This window comes from Marmota marmota, unplaced genomic scaffold (assembly GCF_001458135.2).
Source record: "Marmota marmota marmota unplaced genomic scaffold, marMar, whole genome shotgun sequence".
NCBI classification, from domain to species: Eukaryota; Metazoa; Chordata; class Mammalia; order Rodentia; family Sciuridae; genus Marmota; species Marmota marmota.
This window is the reverse complement of record NW_025999842.1, coordinates 44,620,611-44,643,950: the sequence shown is the minus strand read 5'-3', so window position 1 is coordinate 44,643,950 and position 23,340 is coordinate 44,620,611. Positions and strand designations below refer to the sequence as shown.

Sequence of the window (23,340 nt, the reverse complement as noted above, 5' to 3'; positions counted from 1 at the left end):
TATTGTTAAACTACTATCAACATAATGTTGTTATTGTTTTCTTTCCTTTTAGTTGATTTTTTAAATCAACCTAATGTATTTTAAATAGCTTTATTTAGGTATAGTTTACATAACATAGCTTCATTTGTTTTAAGTGTACAATTTAATGGCTTTCAGTAAGTATACAAAATTGTATAACCATTACGTTACCCCAATTTTAGAACATTTCTATCACTCCATAATGATCCTTTGTGCCTATTTGTAGTCCCCTTCTGTCTCAACCCTAACCTCAATCAACTATTAACCAGTTTTCTCTATCTATAGTGTTTAATTTCCTGGACATTTTGTACAATTGTAATCATACAATATTTGGCCTTATTGGCATCTGGGTTCTTTCACTTAGACCAAAGTTTTTGAGGTTTGTCTTTGTAGCATATATAAGCACTTCATTTCTTTTTATTTTCTAATAATATTCAGTTGTATGTATCTGCCACATTTTGTTTATCATTCATCAGTTGATGACCATTACATATTTTCCAAGTCTTTGGTTATGCTACTATGAACACTCATATTCATGTTTTTGTGAGGATGTGTTTTTTATGCTTGTGTGGACATAAAGAGGAATTTATGGATCATACAGTAAATTTATGTTTAACTTTTTAAAACAAGAGCCAACTGTTTCCAGAATAGCTGCACCATTTAACATTCCCACCAGCAATGGATGAGGGTTCCAGTTTACCCATATTCTAGCCAATACTATCTCTCTTTGTTGTAATAGCTATTTTCTTCAGAATAACCTAAATTAGAACTAGAAAGTATGCAGACAAAAATCCAACTAAAAATGGTAAAAATATTGAATAGACACTACACAAAATAAGTTACACAGATGGGCAATAAGCATATGAAAGATGTTCAACATCATTAGGAAAATATAAAATCAATATGATATTTTACTTAATATGTAACAGAATAGGTAAATACTAATATACATTTTTTCTATACTGGGGATCGAATCCAGACCTTTTTATTTTTTATTATGAGACAGGATCTTGCTAAGTTGCTGAGGCTGGCCTCAAACTTGATAGTCCTGCCTCAGCCTTCCTAGTCACTGGGATTACAAGTGTGTGCTACCATACCTGGCACTAATGTACTTTCTATATCCATAGATTTGCCTTTTCTAGATATTTCACATAAATCAAATCAGATTATATGTGGTCTCTTATGTCTGACTTCTTTCACATAGCATATTTTTAAGGTTGATTTGTTGTATCATTTATCCATCCTTTTTTATTGACTCATAATATTTCATTGTATAAATATCATATTTTACCTACCCGTCCACCAGTAGAGGGATATTTAGGTTGTTTCCAATTTTTGACTCTTCTGAATAATGTTTCTAAGAATATTCTTCATGGATTATGTGTTTATTTGTCTTGGGTGTATGCCAAAGAATAGAATTGCTGGGTCGTGTGACAAACTTATGTTTAACCTTTCAAGAAACAGGAATGGTCTGCATGTCCAATTCTTCTGTTTAAGACAGTAAAGGCTATACATTAAATAAACTATATTTCTTGTTTGAATTTCACAGATGCTGTTGTTAAAGGAAAATTTTCTCAGATTGTGGCAGATACTAGATAATTAACTTTAATCTCCAATATTCCTGTATTTTCATTTTTTTCTTTGCTTTCCAGGATATATTAACAGTAAGTAAATGATAGCTTCGTGTTTATTAACCCAGGATTTTGTTAGTTTGAGCAACAATGTGAACAGGGTTAATTTTCTTTAAAATTCAAGACTTTAAGATACAAATCTGACTCATCTGTGATTATTTTCTGTAACTTTCCTAGCATTATGGAATATTTTGTTCCTATTCCAGTGGTGCCTTATGCTCTTGTCTTTATGTACATATTCCTCAGGTATATGATTTATTATTTATGATTTATTTAGGTACTACTAAAAGTGTAGCTTGTCTCATGTCTAAAGTTGTATGTTCCTGGGTATAAATTCTTTAGCATTAAATCAAGAGACTAAATGATTCGTTTAATCTAGAATATGGTACTTACTTTTCTACAAATTAAATTATCAGACATTTACTGATGCCTGCTTTTTCCATTATAATTTTAAAATGATCTGACTGATTGGATCAGATACAGTGCACTTTGAATGGTCATCAAGATGCCCTTTAATATAAAGTAAAATCAAATGATAACATTTTCAATGGATATGTGTTATTATGCATAATACAGATCAACATTACCTTCTTGGTATGTGGAGAGAAGTTGCAAGGATTTTGATTATCCTTGTGTTTTAGAATTTACTGAGTAATTCATAAGGTTTGCTGAAAATCTTTCCAAACCTCACAAACATATGTACACATCCTCACTATACATTTGCTCTCAGTGTGAACATACACAAAAGAATATATTCCATGAGTGCAATACTTGATTTTTAAAAGTTGATTTGGCTCTTTGCCCTTTTAAATATACTCAGATTTTTTTTAAATGAAACCAATTACTTATATCTCTATTTTCAATATCTTTAAAGGTGAGAAAAAGGCTGATTATCTGGGATTAGTTGATTATCATTGAATCAAACCATGGAGACAAAATTTTCTCAATCCACTTCAGATTTGCAGAGAAAACATTCTATTAGTATACTCTATTCATGATTTTTACTTAATTGGAACATAAGGAGAAGCTGTAGAGATTGTGATTGTCCTGTTTTATTATAATGTGTTCATAAATTTGTTACAAGGAGTAAACTCAATTTTCTTCTTGTGTTTTTTTTTCTCCAGTTATTTCAGTTACATCTGTAGTTAATACATTTTCTAGTCTAATAAGAATATTTAGGCATAATACCCCTTATTAAAAAGAATTTTTTAAAAAAGAACACAGGCAAGGACAAAACAAAAAATCAGAATGATAGCAACAAACTAGAGGATAAACTCAAATAAATCAGGTGAAATTTATAACAAATATGATGTCCTAGAATTTGATTTTTACTTTTTTAAACACAAAGTGGAAAAAGGAGAAATGTATTTTAGTTATAAGAAAAAAGGCTTAGGAAGCTTCATTGATCACAACTCATTATGAAATCTGTTATATGAGGAATGCTGGAAAGAACTGGAAGGTGTATATAGCCTGGAAAAGGAAATACTTGAGATGTGATCACTCTTTTTCAATGTCTGCTGTGCTGCATGTAGAAGATAAAGGAGATTTATTATTTAAATAACTTTGATTTTTAACTTTAAAAAGGTTTGGAATCAAAACAAAGACTTTCATCCATTAGGGCCATCTGTAGAAAGGAACGCATTGCCTGTCTCTTGTGGAAGCACACTTCTGGTAGGGGAAGAATTTGTGTAAGGAATTGAATAGGAGGTTCTTTTGCTTGTTCTATTTAGGTGACCCTAGCGATCTAGGGCAGAGTTTGACAATTCCAGTGTCACCAGGGGTCAAGTAGAATCATAAAGGAGCTCAACTGACCATGTTGAGCAATGGGACAAATTGGAGAGCCTATGTCTCACTATTATGTTTCAGCCCAGAATTGCTACACAATAATCTGGACCCAGTTTTATCAGGTCTTCCAATTTTTCAAATGAAATTGAAAATCTGAATTTTTCAAATGTAACTTAGTCACATATTAAAATTTGGAGTTAGGTGCCAAATTTTAATTTGGTTTCTGCAATGATTAAGCAGTTACTTGACTAAGCAATGATACTTAGAATCCAGTTTATTAACAAGAGCAAATTAGAAGAGAATATAAATCTCTATAAATTTGGCAGCTAACTCCATTTTTTTTAAAGCATAAATGTGGGCTATTACTTTCTAGCCTACTCCAGGAATTACCTCCTCAAACTTGCTCCTAAATCCTTTTCATTTCATTTTATGAATTATTAAATACACTGAATTGTACAATTACATTATTAAATATATTAAATGTGTAATTGTGTGAAGGATAACTTTAAAACACTCATCTAATACCATCCCCTAGTGTTCATTTTGTAATGGCAGCTTCAAGCATATTTCTTATCATATTTTAAACCTGACACAAAATAATGTTAAGATTACTGTATTAATGAGTTAGAAGCTGGTTGAGACACAATGTATACTAGCCAGCTCATCCTTTCAACTTATAAATGCTGGCCACAGATTTTTTTTCTCTGACTCATTGTAGAGAAAGGTCATAAGGAACTACAGTCACTTCCTAGTAATAATTTTCTAAATGTGTTTTAATTGTTTAAAAGCAATGATTCTTAGAATCCATTATTTATAACATGAGCAAATTAAAAGGGAATATAAATCTGTGCATTTGCTGATGTCGATCATAGCTTAGTAAGCATTTATTTATGTGGATAGAGTATCTGAAGCATAAAATAATTTTAAATTATTATTATTTCAAACATCATTAACCAGTTGCCTGAATTAATAAACAACAACAAAAAAATCTTGGCTGAGAAATATTGCAGCATTAGATCTATTTTCTTGAATAGAGTTCTCTGAGCCTTTGTAGCATACCCACTCATCCAAGTGTAATATAAGATGTGAATATCAAAGAAGCACTTAACCATAATGTCTTTGCTTTTTTAAAGCAATGTGGTCTTGCTTTGAGATCGGTTCTTTATTGGTACTTTGTCAGACTCTGTAACAACCCATACTCTATTCCAAACAAAGTTTCTACAATGATGAAGTAGTTAACTGTTTAAAAAACAAACAAACAAACAACAACCAAAAAAAAAAAAAAACCTCTCTCACAGCTTTAAGCTTTGAGATCCCAGAGAAACTTAGAGAGTAAAGACATAATTCTATCCAAGGATCCAGGAAATGTGTTGACCAGATGGTATGAAACATATAGTGGAAGGGGCAATTATTGGGTTCAAACTTGACTTTGAAGGCAGATACTTTCACAAAAATTTTTATAAGCCCCAGCTGTTACAATTTCATTTCTGCCTTTTCTGGTCCTATAGCATCCATGTCCCATTAACAAGAGAAGTCTTTACTTCTTTTTTTCTCTTGGATATTCTATGGTCCTTAAGACTTTTTACCTCCTCTGTAGTTAAGTTCAACATTTACTTTCCAAGGCTTACCTGAATTTCACTATATTAGTCACAGAGACTGGGTTCCAGTCTAAAGACATTTAAGCAGTATTGGGAGGTGATACACTAGGAAAAATGATTACATCTAAAGTAATTATTGACACTAAAAAAATTACCTTTGAAAAGAAAAGACACTATGTATAAGCCATTTGGTTCGGAGGAGACAACCCTGATTCCCACACAGAAAAGATTAGAAAGTTTTCTTTCATTGGTGACCTGCAAAAGTCCACTCATTAATGTTCTTCAGTGATAACAAAATCATATAACTGCAGTCAGTCTGACCTCTGCTGTAGTGATCTACTTTAGGACAATGGGAAAATGATGGAGAAGCCAAGGAAAGGAAAATTCACTGGATACTTTTACTTAAAACATTATATTCAAAGTTAAACTAATAACTTGATTCTGGCAACTTTAATTTGGCATTAGATCAAAGTTTTTAGAGCAGAAAAATAGTTTATTCAGCTTTTAAAAGTTACTTTTATGTAGGTATTCACTGGAAATAAGAAAAAATAAGTTTGGCAGTCTCATAACTCAGAAGATAGGAATGGGGCTGGGCTTATGAGATGGGAGAAAGGACAAAGGCATTGGCGGAAGAAGGCTGATTTGTTTGTTGTAGATTTGGGTCTCCATCTTCATGACATTGACACCTGCATGCCACATATAACTCTCCATCTCTGACATTTTTCTTTGTGACCCTGCCCAGAAGGGCATCACCATCTTCAGTGATAATGAAAAGTCCACAGGTTTTTCATTTATTCTTACCTTCTGGGGACAAATCCCAGGTTTAAAATGTCAATTAATTTCCTTATTTTCAGTGTTAACTCTTGGAGTAGATGAATTAGGGATGGCTTTCTTTTCCTACTGTCATCTTTCTATTCTTTTCTAAATCCTGGTCCTTCTTAACTACCAGAAGAAGCTTAGAGAACGTGATCCTTAAATTACATTTGAGAATCAGGATACAGCTCTTTTTGTATTTGTCTTTATGTCTCAATTCTGACTTAGAGAGTTTTGTGAAAATTGAAGTTATTTTTCTTCCCCTGCATAGGAGAATTATAAAAACAGAAAGATAAAATTTATTAATGCTGAGGTTGGAATTGATAGATTTAAATTAGAAGCTGAGATCAGGGGAGTACTGTGAAGATGTACAACTCCTTTTCCTGAAAATGAAGAGTAAAAGCCAAGTTCAAACAGAAGGAAATACTTTAAAAAGGTGCTGATCCAGGCCCAGTAATAAGCTTAAATGTTAGTTGAACTTTATTAGCTTTTAACTCATCTCACACCTATGGTGCTAATTGAACACCCGCTTTTATTAAAAGAAGAATCTGCAATTTAGAACTAAAAGGTGAGCTTTTAAAACAACTTTTAGTGCTCAGTTTCATTAAAGTCTTTTCTGGAATCAAAACATTGGCAAAGGCAGGGGAAAAATACAAGGAAATTACAGTGATCTTCATTTATCCCATATTTGATTACCCCTTTCAACTTTTTCTCCTGAAGGTTTACTTTTTTTGTTTTTTTCCTAGGGTTGGCAAAAGGAATATTTTTTGTAAATATGTACAAAGCTCATTAGTCTAGTGTTTTTTTTTCAATCCCAGTGGTGAAATATGTATGGTGAATGTATCAGTTAGCTTGTGCTATATAACAAACTAGCCTAAAACTTAGTGGCTAAAACAGCAATTTTCTTTCTTATCTCATAATAATTCTGTGGTCCATTTTTTAGATTATTCTGGCCTCAGAGGGGTCTGTACGTGTATTTGTGGTGGGCTGATAATCACCTAGGAGGCTCTGCTCATATAGGTTGATTGGCTGTGGACTCCGGCAATGGGAACAACGGGGCCACATGACTCATTTCATCAAGCAGGCTGGTCCAGATCTAATATTTGGGGCAGCAGCTTTCTAAGATAAACAGCCCAATAGTATATAAGGGATCATAAAAGTTGAGTCGCAGCTAGCATGCCATCTCTCCCATGACATATTATTAGTCAAAGCAAGTCACAAAGTCAACCCAGTTTAAAGAGGGACAGAACTTCACTGTGCCTTTTTGTGGGGTTATTACAAACAGAGCTGCCTATCTGGAGCAAAAAGATAATGCCACTTTTTTGTAAACACTCTACTATGGAAAACCTTCATCATTAATACATAAGAGACACTGACTGGAGTCAAAGGTTAGATGTCTTTATACCTATAATTCCAGATTATTTTATGTAAACCCTCAGTGAGTTACATGACATGGAAAGAAGTGATATATCACATCAGAATGATCCCATTGCTGGACAACAAAGGAAAATGAAAGAATCAAAAAACCCACTGACCTTGACTTCTACCCAAGTTCCTCTTAAGCCATGACTGAAGGCAAAGAAGAGAGAACATAGAACAGCTTAGAGAAGACTCCCTGGACCTGAACTTGAGGGCATGAAGATAGAGGCAGAAGTGTACAGGCACTTGGATGCCAATGGAGGGCCAGTGACAAAGGAGAAATCACAAGAGGGGCTGATGAGTAGAAGCCACCAGGCAACACGGCCATCAAAGAGTACTCGTACTAGGCATCTTTACAAATGATCTTGAGATCCAGAGTCTTAATTGGTGACAGTTGTAAAAATGGATTGGTTAAAAAAAAAAAATCAAGCAAAATAGTCGAGTAGGATGATATAGGTTTTATGTCCTATGCATTCAGTTCAAACATTTTTGTCCTTTAGTTTTTTTTTTTTTTGTTGTTGTTGTTGTTGAAACAGTTGAATGAGACACTTATACTTTTTCAGCTTCAAATGGAAATTTTAAATTGGACCTTTTTGTTTATGGGTTTTTCTTTGTTTTAATCATTTGCCAACTTCTTGCAATGCCTCCAAAACAAACCTATGTACAAAATAAGGCTGAAGGAGATGACATTGAATGAGTACCCCTTTTGTGTCACTGTACCTCCAAGAGCAGAGGTTATGACAGAGATCAGTGCCAGGAGCCTGTTCTTGTGGAGCTTGTATTTCAGAGTGAGGAGGAAAGCCCAGTTCAGATGGTGAGAAGAACTCTGGAGAAAAATACAGCAGGATTAGGGAGACAGAGAACTTGTGGTGGAAAAAAATGGAGGAGGTGTGTGTTGTTTTATGCAAAGTAGTCTGACATAGTCTCCAGTTTTAGGTCCCTGAAGCAAGGGTGCAAGTGGGTCCCGAGAGTATATGAGGGGAGAATGTTACAAGCAAAGGTAACTGTAGCTCACAGGCCCCAAATCTGGACTGTGCTTGACATCTTTGAGGAACTGCAAAGATGTCTGGTTCAAATAGAGGAAAGAAAGCCAGGAAGAGAGTGAGGGCGGTGAGGTTGAAGTGCTTGCTTGAAATGCGGGTGGGTCTACTGCAGAGCAGGGTGGTGGTTCACAGAGCCAACCACTCTCTCACCAGGGGAACTTTAGAAACTGTGCCCCCAGCCCCAGAGTATGTTCTGAAGAGACTGATCAAGTCTTTATAGAATGTTATTAGAATAAATACACTGCGGAATCAACATCTGCTGCCTTAGTTAAGCACGGCTCTAACCGAGCAAAATGGAAAACCACTGGGAGATTTTGTGGAAGAGAATGGCATGGCCTAATTACCCTGGCATCTGTCTCCCTCTCACCTACATTCCCCTGTGGCCCTCTGAGGCATGGCTTAGCATACAGTTTGGAATCCTGTCTCTCTTCTAGGATGAGAGTGGACAGTGTATCCTGAGCAAGGTCTCTAGGCCTCTTCACCAGTCCTGTCTCTACCAGTCTCTCTGGGTTAAGTGTTAAGAATGTAACTGAAGGAAAGGAAAAAGATATCAGAGAATAGAGCCCCTCCTGGACCTGGTGGAAACAGAGTCCTCTGTCTTTGAGTTTTCCTCCAACCTTCAGTCAGATATCCCTGGGCCTCCCTCTTAATGTGACAGATTGACTGTGAGAAGCAGTAAGTTTGTATGTCACCTCTGCTGGCTCCTATGTTGAAAATACAAAGACATATTACACATGTGTAGAATATGTCAATTAGTGTCCCAACCTTTGGCCATGCCCAGAGAGCATAGAAAAGGATATGCTCGGAAATAATAAAACCCTGTCTGCTAGTTTACAATCTTCTCCCCTTGGAACCACAACGTAATGTAGCTGTCAGAGCCAGAGTTCTGAAACTGGGTTCTGGTTCAATCACTTACTAGTTGGGTGATTTCTTCTTTGTCCTTTGTGTACTTCAGAATATGATGTCTAACTCATAAGGCTGTTGTCAGATTAAATGAGTAGATACATGTAAAGTACTCAGCCAAGTCATGGCACATATTTAAGTCCTAGATATTAATGTAGCGATTCTTCTTGATTTAATCACCATACAAACAGATCAATCTGATTTTATGCACATACACATGTCATACATGTCCATATATACATACCTTTTGGTAGCATTTTAGGTAGGTTTAATTACTAAAGACTTAAAAATGCTACCTATTAGTAAGTGCACCAGATTTCAATTGAGAAAGAAAGGCAATCTGAAAACATTTTTAGAACACAAACCATCCATTTTATGTAATTGCTGTGCAAACATAATTATTGGCAAAACTCTCTAATTCCTGGCCTTCTCATTGCTAAAAAGAACAGCCTTCTCTTTTGGATAATCTGAGGCTGGGAATGCGAAGAATTAAGAAATGAACAAGAAATGTTTTCAACACATTTTTCTGGAGAACCATTTGAAGTGCCTGGTTTGCCAAGAAGGATGAAAATCTGAGATTTGTTCTAGCCTCCCACATGCTCCCCTCGTGGAGGTCACTAGATGTAGAAGATAAAGGTGGGGCAGGATGGTAACAGCGGAAATGACAGTTTTTTTCCTTATAGGAAAGGGATTGTTCAGACTGACTTTCTTTCTCTAACCTTATAAATCTCACAACTTTGTTTCATAGAAGTCAGAAAGTCAATCAAAACATTGGAATAATAAAAGATGATTAAATATTTATTAGAAATTTGAACGTGACACTTAGAGGCCTTAGCAGTCCTTGAGACACCTTAAGACAATGCACCTTTATTCAAGGGAAACCTCTTTTCAGAGCTTCATTCAAGTTTAACACCCAACTTGAATGGTACTTAAATAAAAGTAAAGTAGCCTCTTAGGAAAGAATGCAGTATTCCCCCTGTATTAATTCAGAGTTCTCATTTTAACATTGCCGACAGGCTGAACTCTAAATTTCTCAGTCCCACAAGCTGACCTCAGTCTTTCCAACATCTTCTTCTACCCCCATCTTTACAGTGGCTCTATCTCCATTACTTATCTTCAGAAGTTGGTGCATCTCTTAGTCACACTCATTCCTCCTTATCTTTCCTGCTGTTATTTACTCAGTTTTGTGTCTGTTGAAATTTTACACGTTCTTCCAACAGCAGCCCTCTTGAATGATTTTCCCTGATTTCCTGAATCTGGAATCATCACTTCTCCCATCACTTCTCGCAGTCTTTTGTTTGTTGTTCAATTGTTGCTCTTAGTTAATTGTGCCTCCTTTTTAGTCATCACATATAGTTAGCTGTTTAGCAAGAGAATAAGATATTTCTTAGTCACATTGGTTGACCTTCCAGTACATGTTTATGCCAGAAACTCAACATGTTTGTGGAGTGGATGAAACACAAGGACCAAAGACGAAGTTCCCAGAAATTGATCGTACTTTCCCTCATAACCCTTGAATGTCATTCCTTTCTCTCATGATCTTCTGGACTTCTACCTGCATCTTTGGGGTTTTTGTTTGTTGTTGTTGTTTCAGGTACTGGAGATTGAAACAGGAGTGCTTTACCACTGAGCTACATCCTCAGTTCTTTATATTTTGAGACAGGGTCTCCCTGAGTTACTGAGGGTCTTATTAATCTGTTGAGGCTGGCCTTGAGCTTGCAATCCTACTACCTCAGCCTCTTGAATGGCTGGAATATAGGTGTGCACCACCACCTCTGGCCATCTTAACAATGTCAGTCTGTGACTGTCCTTGTTTAAAACCCATCACTGCTCCTAGTTAGCCTTAGAACAGTTATTCACTTGCATGAGATAAAATCCAAACTGTATTTGATGTCCTGAAAATTTGACCTTTGATACCAGCAAGTCTCAGTTATACTGAATTTTCTTTGTGTGCTAGATTTTCTTTCCCCTCCTCTTTCTCCTCTTCTTCCTCCTCCTCCTCCTTCTCCTTTTCTTCCTGATCTTCTTCCTCCTCCTTCTCTCTCCTCCTCTTTCTCCTTCTTCTTCTTTTTTCTTTTTTCCACAAAGTATTGTGTTCCTTTTCTTTTTTCTCTTTCATTGGCTTAACACTTACCTACCAAATTTGAGATGAAGCTGTTACTTCATTCTGAAAATCATGACTTGTTACCCAACTGTCTCCAGCCCCAGACTGGATTAAGCCTTTCTCCGCTGAAATCTAATAGATCCCAGAGATCAGAAGGACTTGGGTAAAGTTCTGATTCTGCTACTTAGCAAGCAGTAACTTTAGACAGTGGGAACATTGGCCTCAGAATCACTGACAGAGTTTAAGTCATAGATCACTGGGGTAAGTCTTTTCCAACAACTTTGCAGGTGACATTGATGATGCTTTCTGGTGATCACATTTTGAGAACCCCTGCTGTAGATAATTTATCTACCTTTCTTAGGTTTAGGTTAACCATTTTCAAAGGGAGTTTAAAGGGTGTTTTAAAAATTAGTCAAGATAATGTATGTAAAAAAATGAATTAATGCTCAATCAATGCCAGTAATTATCATCTTTATGTTATCAGTAATGAGTTACAAACTGAACAGACCATATTGAGGAATCTGGAAACCCCATAGAGAACTGAGATCACGTCATTTTATTATTGTTGTGGCATAGGCACCTTATGAAGTGCATTAATAATTACTAAATAAACATATAATTAAATGAATTCAATATCAAAGCACTTAAAAATATTTAGTAAGATGAATTTAGTGTTTCTTATAAGTAGACTGCCTAGAGTGTTCCAGGTTCCGTATTCAGCTCAATATATTCTTAGTATTCTTGGGATTGTTTTTGCTAATTGATTCATAAATCACTTTCAGATATGGTAAGTTAATCCTTATAACTTTCATTTATATATAAAAAAAGATTATACAAGCAACATAGAGAACATCTTTCTGGAAAGAACTAAAATGAATAATCACATGGGCTGCTTATCTCTGTGTCCTTTCACTGCATACTGAATAAAAGCAGTTGCAACAATATCTTATTCCCCCTGCCATCTGTGCCTTAATATGTATTATGGGTTCCATATTAGATGTCCCTCAAAAGCTCATGTGTGAGACAATTCAAGAAGGTTTAGAGGTGAAATGATTGGGTTTTGAGAGCCTTAACCAAATCAGTGAATTGATTCCCTGATACGGATTAATTAACTAAGTGGTAACCAAAGGCAGGCAGGATGGAGCTGGAGAAGGTAGATTATTGGGAATGTGCCTTTGGGATATATATATATATTGTCCCTGGTCAATGAAGTCTATTTCTCTCTGCTTCCTGCGTGCCATGTTCCCAGCTGCTTTCCTCAGCCACACTCTTCTGCCATGATGTTCTGCCTTTCCTCAGGCCCCAAGAAATGAAGCCAGCTATCTAAGACCTCTGACACTGGGAGCCCCCAAATAAGCTTTTCCTCTTCTAAATTTGTTCTTCTTGGTCTTTTGGTCACACACACACACACACATAAAAAAAAGAACCCTTATCAAAACAATATTCCCATGGGTTAGACATTGACATGTAAAGAATTATAATTTTAGTTCTTTACAAATTCAAGAAGTCTCCCATTCTGAGTAGCCATTCCTGCTTTTACTGTCAGTGTCAGTCTCCACGTCTGTCATCCTTCTTTTTAACTTCAGAACTTCATAGTTGATATTTACTCATTAGTTCAGCAAGTATTTTTCTAGTCTTCCAAGTAGCAAGCATTATTATTCTCATGGAGGTGATGCCACACTAAGGAAAAGTCTCTGCTTCACAGAGCCTAATGCATGGCATTTACCAGCATTTGCTGTAAATTTGGTGTGAGAAATAGAACTGAGCATCAAAAGATTATTTGTTGCTGGTCCATGAAACAGTTTGGGACTAGTTAGTATCCTATGAGTTACAAAGTGCTTGTTTGAATTTTAATTAGGACTTGATAGTAAAATGAGGGAAATTTTTACATAGAAATGAAGATTCCCAGCTTTTTCTGAAAAAGTTCACATTCCTGTGTCCTGGAGCTGCACCCAGTCTACCTACTACTTCCTGAGATGGAGCATGCCCTCTTATTTCACCACACCCATATCATTCCCTATTACATGTGCATGTTTCACGCTTGTTTGCATAGATGTATGTTGAGAGAAGAACGTGAGTCTTTAAATCCTACATAAATGCATTGAAAAAATTTTTTACAAGCTTGTTTCAACCTAATTCTAACACTGGAAATAATAACTTAATCTCCCTTTAATTTTCTTTAGTGATGTGGAATATTAACAAGCATTTGCCTTCATTAGAACTATATAGCATATTGACTCATTGAACTACATTTTGACTTGAGTTCTTTTCTGCATTTTTACAGTAAGCTTCCTGTATTTATCAAATTAATCAGGCAATTGCCAGGCACATTCTACTGTCCTCTTTATCTCGGTTTAAAGTAAAGCTATATCTTAATCTACATGATTTGGATACTTTTTCTCCTTGTATAGTTATTGATCAAACTTTTTGTCTTGGTTTTGTCATATGAGGTTAGGACATTTAAAAAAATTGAATTAAGATTTTAGTTTAACTAAAATTATAGTTTACCAAACTAAACATATTCATGCTTTGTTTCAGTTATCCTTAAAAAGAAGAGGAAGCAAAGATTTGCCAAAATCTGAAAAAAAGGCTCAACAGACTCCCACAGAGGTATGTGGAAATAAAATTTCAACTTGCATATAAAGCAACTGTAAATGTATATTATAATAAGCTATATTTTTAAATAGCCATAATGGCAAAATAGACTTATGCAAAACATAGTCACATTATGCATATCAGTTATGTAGCTGTGGACACAGGTGGCATAAAGTATTCAGTACATTTGCTCAGAAAACATCAGTAAGAGCACCATTATAATTGCTTTTACATTGTAAGTACACAGCAACATATCATTAGTCTTTTATGTGCTACTGTATTTGAGAACTGTATGCAAGGTGCTAATCTCATTCTTTCATAATTAATAAGGTCAATGGAATGGCTGTTCCTATAGTAACAGGAGAGTAAAAATGCAATGCTGTAGGAAGGGATGGTAGAAGGAAGAGAGAGGTTTATGATGTCTTTAGAGAACCTAAGAAGGAAGTAATTCTCTAAACCAATGATAGGAGAAGCAAAAGGAAAGGAAACAAAGGAATAAAAATCAAATGAAAAAGATGTACTCATTATGGGCTTGTTAAGAACTTTAGAAACACAGCCACAGTAAAGACTAGCTCTGCTTCCAAGGTAAGCAAGTGATGATGAAGAAGATTCTAAAACAGAATAGGAAATATTTGGGACAGAAGTGACATTATGGTTCCAAAAACACTTAGCTAGATATTGACTTTAAACATGTAAGTTAGGATATATAACACTAATGTCTGTATTTTTTTTAAAAAAATTACAACGTGTTTTCTCATTAGAGAACTTTAAAGTGGTATTGTAAAAGTTGATCTGATCCATTTTTTAAAGCATGACCATTACATATATATTATTTTACCTTTTCCTCTTTTTCTCTGCTCTCCTCTCTCCCTCCCCCCACCTCTCTCTCACACCTTTTCTCTCTTTCTATCCCCCCCCCAGTACTGGGGATTGAACCCAGGGGATGCTTTACCACTGAACTACATCCCCAACCCTTTTTATTTTTCACTTTGAGATAGGGTCTCGATAAGTTGCTGAGACTAGCCTCAAACTTGAGATGCTCCTGCCTCAGCTCTTGAGTCTCTGGAATTACAGGTATGCACCACATGCCCAGCTCCCTCCTGTCTTCTTAAGGATACCCAAGTTCAGAACTTCAGAGTTCCCATTGGTTTCTCTGCTGATGTGATCTTAACCTTGGTTATGTGTCCTTGATCTCAAGGCAGTCTCTTACAGATTCTCTCCCCTTTGAAATGGATTCTTTTCAAAGCTCTATGTGGCTTACTCTCTTTTCCTCTTCTATGCCCTGGTGATTTTCTTTCATCACCTCTTCTGTGCATCCATCCTTTCCCCTAAACCCCTTATAAAGGAAAGTAGACAAACCAATACATCTGCTTTCTTTAATTTTGCCCCCTCATCCTATTTTTCTTTTGTGCTTCTTTTCTAGAGGCAGCATGTGCAGTGCTAGGAATATGTGTTTTTTAATCAGCCTGAATACAGACTGTGCTTACGCTTATTAACTTATATTCTGCTGGCTTAGGAATCCTCTATACAAGGGGCAGACATGGAGATTTAGTGACAGAAGGAATGTGGTGTTCAGGCTTTCAGATCAGCAGCTCCTAGCACTTTACACTCCCATTAGCAGATAGGACGATGGGAGGCCTGTGCCCTGTTCACCATCTCTTCCATCTCAAAGATTCTGGGCCATACTTACTGAGCATCTCTGGAAGCAGCTCGTTTTTCTCCTCATCTTCCCCTAGTTCTTTACCAGAATGCAGCTCAAACACAGGGGCCTCTGAGTGCTTGGTAAGGAAGGCATTTTTATTCCCACTTTAAAATGAGGAGGACTGAGGGATGGCTCAGTGGTAGAGCGCTTGCCTAGCATGCACAAGACCTTGGGTTTGATCCCCAACATTGCAAATAAATAAGTAAATAAATAAATAAAATGTATAAAATAAGGAAACCAAAGCCCACAGAAGTTAAACAGCCCAGAGTACATATTTAGAAGAATTGGGGGGCAATTAACCTTGGGAAACATTTTTATATGTAATAATGCACTTCTGTAAAAACTCTCAGAAAAAGTGGATTTCCATTTCTACTTTAGTACTATTCAATTTAGTTAAATCACGAGGCTTTGATAGTTGTCATAAGAAAGTGTGAGAGGACTTTATACAGGGTCTAGTGCATTATCCTTTCCACAGGTAGAACCAACTCTATCCATTTCAGACTGGTGGCAGTGCACCCTATTTTAAAAATGTTGTAAATGGTCATCACTATTCTCCTTGGAGGGACCTTTCGGGTGTCAGACTTTTCCCTAAAGTTGACTTTAAAATAATTCTTTAAATCACGATGGTGGAAAGATTGTTTTCTGCAAGGCAGAGTGATCATGACCCCTAATTTCAGACAACTGAACTCAAAATTCATCTTCTTTCCCACTTGTTAGCTGTTTAACCTTGAACAACTCCCTAGACATCTTTAAACCAGGAATCTTAATGCCTACCTAAGAAATTTATTTTGAGTATTAAAATTGGTCTTATTTGTAAAGAACTTTACAGCATCTGAATCAAAGTAGTTTCCTGATAAATGCCAGTGAGTAGGTGCATACTAACCATGTTCTTTAGAGTAAATAGGTTTCATATTTATTGCAGTTAAGGAAATCCAGCCATATAAAAAAATAAACAAAAAGAACATTCTTAAATGACCACCAAACAATTGTGTGCAATTACAACATAATGATCTCCAAATAGTGATGATCAGCTTTTTGTTTTGTTCTGTTTTATATTCCTTTTCTTGTGTTTCTAGGATATAATAGTATCCTAATCTTTCCCTGGACAAAGAATGTAAATGGTTTGGAGAAAACACACAGCATCTACTTCTGTGTGCCATTAAATCTTATTTACAAAAAAAAAAAAAAAATGTTTTTGCAGGTGTCCTTTCTTGTTTTTTTTAATTTACATAAAAATGATCTTTTATCCTTTTCCCTCTTTTCCCTAAATGAGGAGGACAATGAAGATCTGAAATGCCAGCTGCAGTTCGTTAAAGAAGAAGCTGCTTTGATGAGAAAGAAAATGGCCAAGATCGATAAAGAAAAGGACAGATTCGAACATGAGCTGCAGAAGTACAGATCATTTTATGGAGATCTGGACAGTCCCTTGCCCAAAGGAGAAGCTGGGGGTCCTCCTAGTACCCGGGAGGCGGAGCTCAAGCTTAGGCTGAGGTTGGTGGAGGAAGAGGCCAACATCCTGGGCAGGAAAATCGTTGAACTGGAGGTGGAGAACAGAGGCCTGAAGGCCGAACTGGACGACCTCAGGGGCGATGACTTCAATGGGTCGTCCAACCCTCTCATGAGGGAACAGAGTGAATCCCTTTCTGAGCTGCGGCAGCACCTGCAGCTGGTGGAGGACGAAACGGAGCTGCTGCGGAGGAACGTGGCAGACTTGGAAGAGCAGAACAAGCGCATAACTGCGGAACTGAATAAGTACAAGTACAAGTCTGGAAGCCACGACAGTGCCCGACACCATGACAGCGCCAAGACGGAGGCCCTGCAGGAGGAGCTGAAGGCTGCACGCCTGCAGATCAACGAGCTCAGCGGCAAGGTCATGCAGCTACAGTATGAGAACCGCGTGCTCATGTCCAACATGCAGCGCTACGACCTGGCCTCGCACTTGGGCATCCGTGGCAGCCCCCGCGACAGCGACGCTGAGAGCGACGCGGGCAAGAAAGAGAGCGACGATGACTCGCGGCCACCGCACCGCAAGCGGGAAGGGCCCATCGGTGGCGAGAGCGACTCGGAGGAGGTGCGGAACATCCGCTGCCTCACGCCCACCCGCTCCTTCTACCCTGCGCCAGGTCCCTGGCCCAAGAGCTTCTCCGACAGGCAGCAGATGAAGGACATCCGTTCTGAGGCCGAACGCCTGGGCAAGACCATCGACCGGCTCATCGCCGACACAAGCACCATCATCACCGAGGCGCGCATCTATGTGACCAACGGGGACCTGTTCGGACTGATGGATGAGGAGGACGACGGCAGCCGCATCCGGGAGCATGAGCTGCTCTATCGCATCAACGCGCAGATGAAGGCCTTTCGCAAGGAGCTGCAGACCTTCATCGACCGCCTGGAGGTGCCCAAGTCCGCGGACGACCGTGGCGCCGAGGAGCCCATATCCGTGAGTCAGGTACAGTTCTGCCTATTGCGAGCCATGGCGATGGCAAGGCTGGCCCTTGGAGCTGTGGTCCCTCGTGGGTGGTCTCCACGGCCTGAACACCAGACCCCACCTTAGGGAAGTCCTAGCTCAGAGCCTAATGGGTTTGATGGCCCACTGGGTTCTTTTTTTTTTTTTTTTCACACTGTGCTCCTGATTCAGGCCTGAGATTTCTGTATCCCAATCACTTGGTAACTCTTTCCCCTGTTTCATTTAAAGGGAAATTTTAACACCATCACACTCAAGTTTTTGGGTAAAGATTCAAGGATTTTTAATATATATTATTTTAGAAGGTCAGCATTTTTCAATATTACTTTACTGTGTGACAAGAAGATCCTCAATAGCAATCTTCAAATGTCAATTTCAGGTTTTTGAGTCAAGATTCAAATTGAGTTTAAGACTTTTTTAAAAAGTTTCTGAACAAAAACAATTGATGGAGAACTACCAGTGGTAAGGAGACCCATCTTGGCCTAGAGACCTACCAAAAGGGACAAATAGATGCCACCCCTGTACTATAAGTTGATGTTACATGATTATTTCTAGAGACAATCATTGCCAGTTCTATAATGGAGAATCCCAGGAGCAATACGGTTGTATTACACCATAGCTTTAAGGCAAAACTAACTCAGAAAAATAGTAACAACTATTCCAGAACAGGGAAAACCAGCATTTTTCCTCCATCCTGATTTGTAGAGGCACACCGGATGAATTGGACTGAGCTGCTTTGGCCAGGTATGGTGGCCACTGAAAGACCAATGCATTTTGTCAAAGTTAACCACATAAAAGAAAATTTGTGAAACAAAAAAGGTAGTGCTGTCCCCTATGGCAAGCCCAGTGTCCTGTATCCACTGGAGAACCTATGGAAGAACAACAGCATGCATGGCTTTTTAGACCGCAAGACATTTTATATTTAAAAATTAGTTTACGCACATAAGCATGACAGAGATTAACTGCCTATTAGTTGCAGCTAGCTAATTTCAACCCCATTGCTTATTTATCTTGCATGTTGCTGTGCTTTGCCATGAAAAAAAAAATGTTTTATGATGAAATTTGTTGGATTTTGAAAAGTTAAAGCTTACTTTTTTCTGTTTATTTTATCAAACACTTGGTTTTTAGTTTCCTTGTTGTAGATTTTTAATATTGTGAGCATGTGATTTTTTTTCCCATTATATCCTTAGAAAAAAGTAGAAGTAAATCGAGAAAAAGCATTGTGTATAATTATAGACTTTAGATTTTGTAAATATAGGCTTATGGGAGAATTCCTTATTTTAAGTTGAATGAATAACTTAATTAGTTAATATGAATGGACGTTTTAAAAATTATTATTAATTAACTCTTCTCTTTGTCTTTGCATTTACCTTCCCAGATGTTCCAGCCTATCATTTTACTTATTCTCATTCTTGTATTATTTTCATCGCTGTCTTACACAACAATATTTAAACTTGTCTTCCTTTTTACACTGTTTTTTGTACTGTAAATCTTTCATCATTTACCATTCATTGTAGTATTTTCAGTTTGTTTTATTTTGTTCACCATTCAAGACATGAAGTAAAAGAAGTCTAATTTCTGTAGTAACCAATGCTGTAAAAACACTGAAGACTGCTTATTTCTGTAAAAAGACACAGCTCATCTTACCTCTTCCCAATTCAACAAGAAGGCCAAACACAAAATATTTCAGGTAAGAAAGTAAATTTGACTTTTTTGGGGGTATCAGTCATCTTAGTTTTTGCTTCATTCTTTTACATCTTGATTTGTACTCTTTATATTTGTACAGATAATTATTGACAGGTAATTGACAAGATAATCTCTTAGTAGTTGACTATCATGATAATTCAAAGCTGAACATTCATAAGTTGGATTTTGTTCCAAAAATCATGCCGATTTATAAAGTACTTTATAATAGATTTTATAGTAATTTCTATAAATTATAGGTTTTATAATCATTTATTAGATTTTATAGTCACATCTATAAATTATAGGTTAATAAAATACATTGTGAGTTGCATCAGAATGACAAGATAATTTTGACCTGCAATAAATATCTGTGAAAAATATGGTGAATAAATAAAATGTGACCCTCATGGAAACTAATTAATGCATTGTAAAGCTGACATGTTCTGTCTGGAGAGATGTGTTTGGAAGCATGAAGGTGTTTTAGGACTTAGTTCATGAAGAGAATAATTCTCCCCATCCTGTTGTATTTGATCAGCTTCTCACCAAACCAATGTGTCTGCCTTAACTTACTATACCTGGAGCCACATATTACTAATTGAGCTTATTTTCTGGAGTCCTAGCCTTTATAACAGATTGCCACATAGAACTGCCTTCAGAGTAGAAATATGGTATGTGAAATATTTCAAGCACGGAAAAAAAATACTTTCTCTAGAATTCCATTAAACCATAATTCAAGGCCAGAAGCATAGTTCCAGTGGGAGTTGCTCTCTAGATATAAACTTACTTTGGGGAACCTGAGTATCCCCCTGTCTCCCCATACCTGAAGTAGACTGGTACACTGTGTGTACCCCAAGTTCCTATTTGGTCCATCTTTTTGGTAGCTTACCCAGTGGAAACCTGGAATGCACCAGTGCCACTCAAGATTCAGAAATTCCAGCACTAGTTGAAGATATATACATGTAAATACTCATGGGTGGTTAGTGGATGTGAAAATCTATGATAAAGTGAAGAGTCTTGGCATCCACAAAGAGAATAATGTATGGAAAAACTTTGCTCTACCACAGGATACTGGTAATGAATATTTGAATCCCAGGAATTTAACTTATAAAAGACTGTGATTTCATTTATAGCCTCATCCCCCTACAGATCCATTTCCCTTTCAATGTTAACTTTTTTAAAAACCAACAACTGTCTGAAAGTTCAATTTAAAATACCTATTCTACTTTCCATACCATTTGTCTTAGTTTAGAGGATTTTTTTTTTTTTTGCTTTGTGTTTTATTTTAGTTTAGGTTTGGTTTGGTTTGATTTTGGGGGGTATGAAAAAGAAAGATTGGAATTGAAGAGTGGTTAACCAACAGTTGGAACCTAACAATTCATACTTCTGGCTTTTCATCCTAAGGATTCAAAGGTCTAAGAGTTTAAAAAAAATTAAATGAGATAAGTTCATTTTGATTAAACTCTTAATATTCAAGTGTTTAATTTTTATAGTTGCATCTCAAGGATAATAACCTCCTTAATAACCAAAATCTGGTGGGTTTTTTTAATAACTCTCCAGGTACCTATTAAAGGAACAGAAAGTAAACATTTGGAGGCTGAAATTTTTCTGGAATGTTTATGGCATTCAGAACCAGACACCTCCAGGCAGGTAGTGGTTCTCAGCTACCTATGGAAAATTTTGAAATATATGGAAATGTGGCAGGTGGTGACAATGACTTGAAATTCTCTAGAATTTAAAGGGAAAGGGTCATAACTTCAAGCTTCCTATAATTCCATATCACAAGTTATTCTTTTGCCCACATTGCTAACATCAGCTATATAGGAAACCTGGTGTGCCATGCCCTTATTCACTTTAGAAGCATCTTGACAATTTACTACTTTCTGTGGCTTTAAGAAATTTTTGGCTTTGGGATTTTAGATTCTTTTATCAAAGAAACAAGACTTAAATGTACACAAAATAGTTTTCAATCCTAGCTGCACATCAGAGTTCTTGGGATGCATTTAGAATTGGGGACCAACCCCATGATAATTAAAACTGAATATATAAATCTAGGCTTTTGTATTTTTAAAAAAATTTCCTAGAACCACTGCTTTAGACATTTGAGTTATCTAAAATATGTATACACATTCTATGTGGCCATAACTAAGGTTACAATAATGTGATACTAGGATACAGGATTATCAGTTGTCTAGGTTGGAGTAGATCTTAAAGTTCCAGTCATTCAGTAGAGTCTGAATCCAACAAAATCAAAGTATACAAATAGTAATCATATGTAACAGAAAGGAGAACTAAGATGAAGAGTGTGAGTGCAGGGTCATGTTCCTTCAGAGATATAAGCATATGTGCAAACTGAATTAAGTCCTCATGGTGACCCATGATGATCTAATATTCCATTATAATAAACTCCCTAGGCCTTCCTAGAGGACACTGAAAATATATACAAGGGTGGTACAAATACCTCAGTAATAACTTGTGACCTGAATAAGGAAAGAGAGGTATCTGAGCTAATGAAAAACACCAGGCTCAGGGCTGGGGTTGTGGCTTAGCGGCAGGGCCCCTGTCTGGCATGTGTGAAGACCTGGGTTCAATCCTCAGCACCACACAAAAATAAATAAAATAAAGGTATTGTGTTCAACTACTTCTAAAAAATAAATATTAAAAAAAGAAAAACACCACACTCATCTTTAGATTTCTTTTTTAGTAACTATGATCATTGTGACAACAAGAGTGTTAATTTTACTTATGAATCCCTAAGGCGTTGATTTTATAGAAGAATTTCATGAGAATCTTGAACCCCATCCATACCTTGAATGTATAGAACCCTTATAAGATACTGGTTAGGGGAAAGTAGGCTAAAACAGAACTAACTTGACTGTTCACAAATTCTGCTTTTGTGATCCCTCTGCCATGTCCTCTGATTTAAGTGAGGAAGCTTTACTATTCTGTTGATTTCTAGAATAGCTCTTTTCAACTCTGCCCCACCCACTGCACAGCCAGCTTTCCAGTTGTGTTTAAGTGTACATACATACATCCCTCAGACTAAATGCATCCAGGATCAGGGCATACAGACCTATCTATATCTCAAAGAACATGCAGGGGGCCAGTGACCTTTTCCCTGGCTATCTTCTTCCTGTAATTGTGAGCTCTTCTATGGGCACCCAATATCTAGGGTGCACCTCTCTCTCTTATACCACAGAAGCTAGACTTGGGTAGTTAACAAAGATCTCTGAAAGAGAGTCCCCAGCATCTGCTTCCCCTCCCCTCTGAGGCTGTAGCTTGCATTATCTTTGTTGTATTAAGCTAGTGCTGAAAAAACACTTCTCTGTTCATAAAAAAAAAAAAAGGTGTCCCCCATTTATTGAGAAAGGGGATAGGTTATTTACACTTTTAAAGCTGAGATATTTAAGCATCCCACTGAAAATAAACTCAAGTAAGCAAACTTATTGTAGAAAATTCCCTTGTGTGGCACATTCTTGGGCCTAAAAGGAGTGTCTTTGTTAATTTGGCCTAGATTTAAGAAAAAAGGAATTCAATTGGCTATTTTTAAGCGTAAAATGACTCAAAACTCATAAAACAAAG

At 36.8% G+C, this 23,340-nt stretch overlaps 2 protein-coding genes across 4 annotated transcripts in view; both read left to right on the top strand.

Moving 5' to 3' along the window:
• The window catches only part of LOC107155241 (protein SOGA3), a 34,045-nt gene extending 14,453 nt beyond the window's left edge, over nucleotides 1-19,592 (top strand). The window contains exons 3-5 of one of the 2 annotated variants that reach the window (XM_048797922.1): nucleotides 13,853-13,924; nucleotides 16,885-18,051; nucleotides 19,454-19,592. In XM_048797922.1, the coding sequence (XP_048653879.1) occupies nucleotides 13,853-13,924; nucleotides 16,885-18,051; nucleotides 19,454-19,564 (1,350 nt within the window). In that variant the 3' untranslated portion in view covers nucleotides 19,565-19,592. Of the gene's footprint in view, nucleotides 1-13,852; nucleotides 13,925-16,884; nucleotides 18,061-19,453 lie in introns of both variants that reach the window. The other variant, XM_015501079.2, reaches the window with a different exon arrangement.
• Nucleotides 19,593-19,627: 35 nt separating this feature from the next.
• Kiaa0408 (KIAA0408 ortholog) overlaps nucleotides 19,628-23,340 on the top strand; it is a 28,554-nt gene continuing 24,841 nt past the window's right edge. For both annotated transcript variants that reach the window (XM_048797912.1, XM_015501063.2), the window contains exon 1: nucleotides 19,628-19,765. The gene's annotated coding sequence lies outside the window, so the exon portion shown is untranslated. The remainder of the gene's footprint in view (nucleotides 19,766-23,340) is intronic.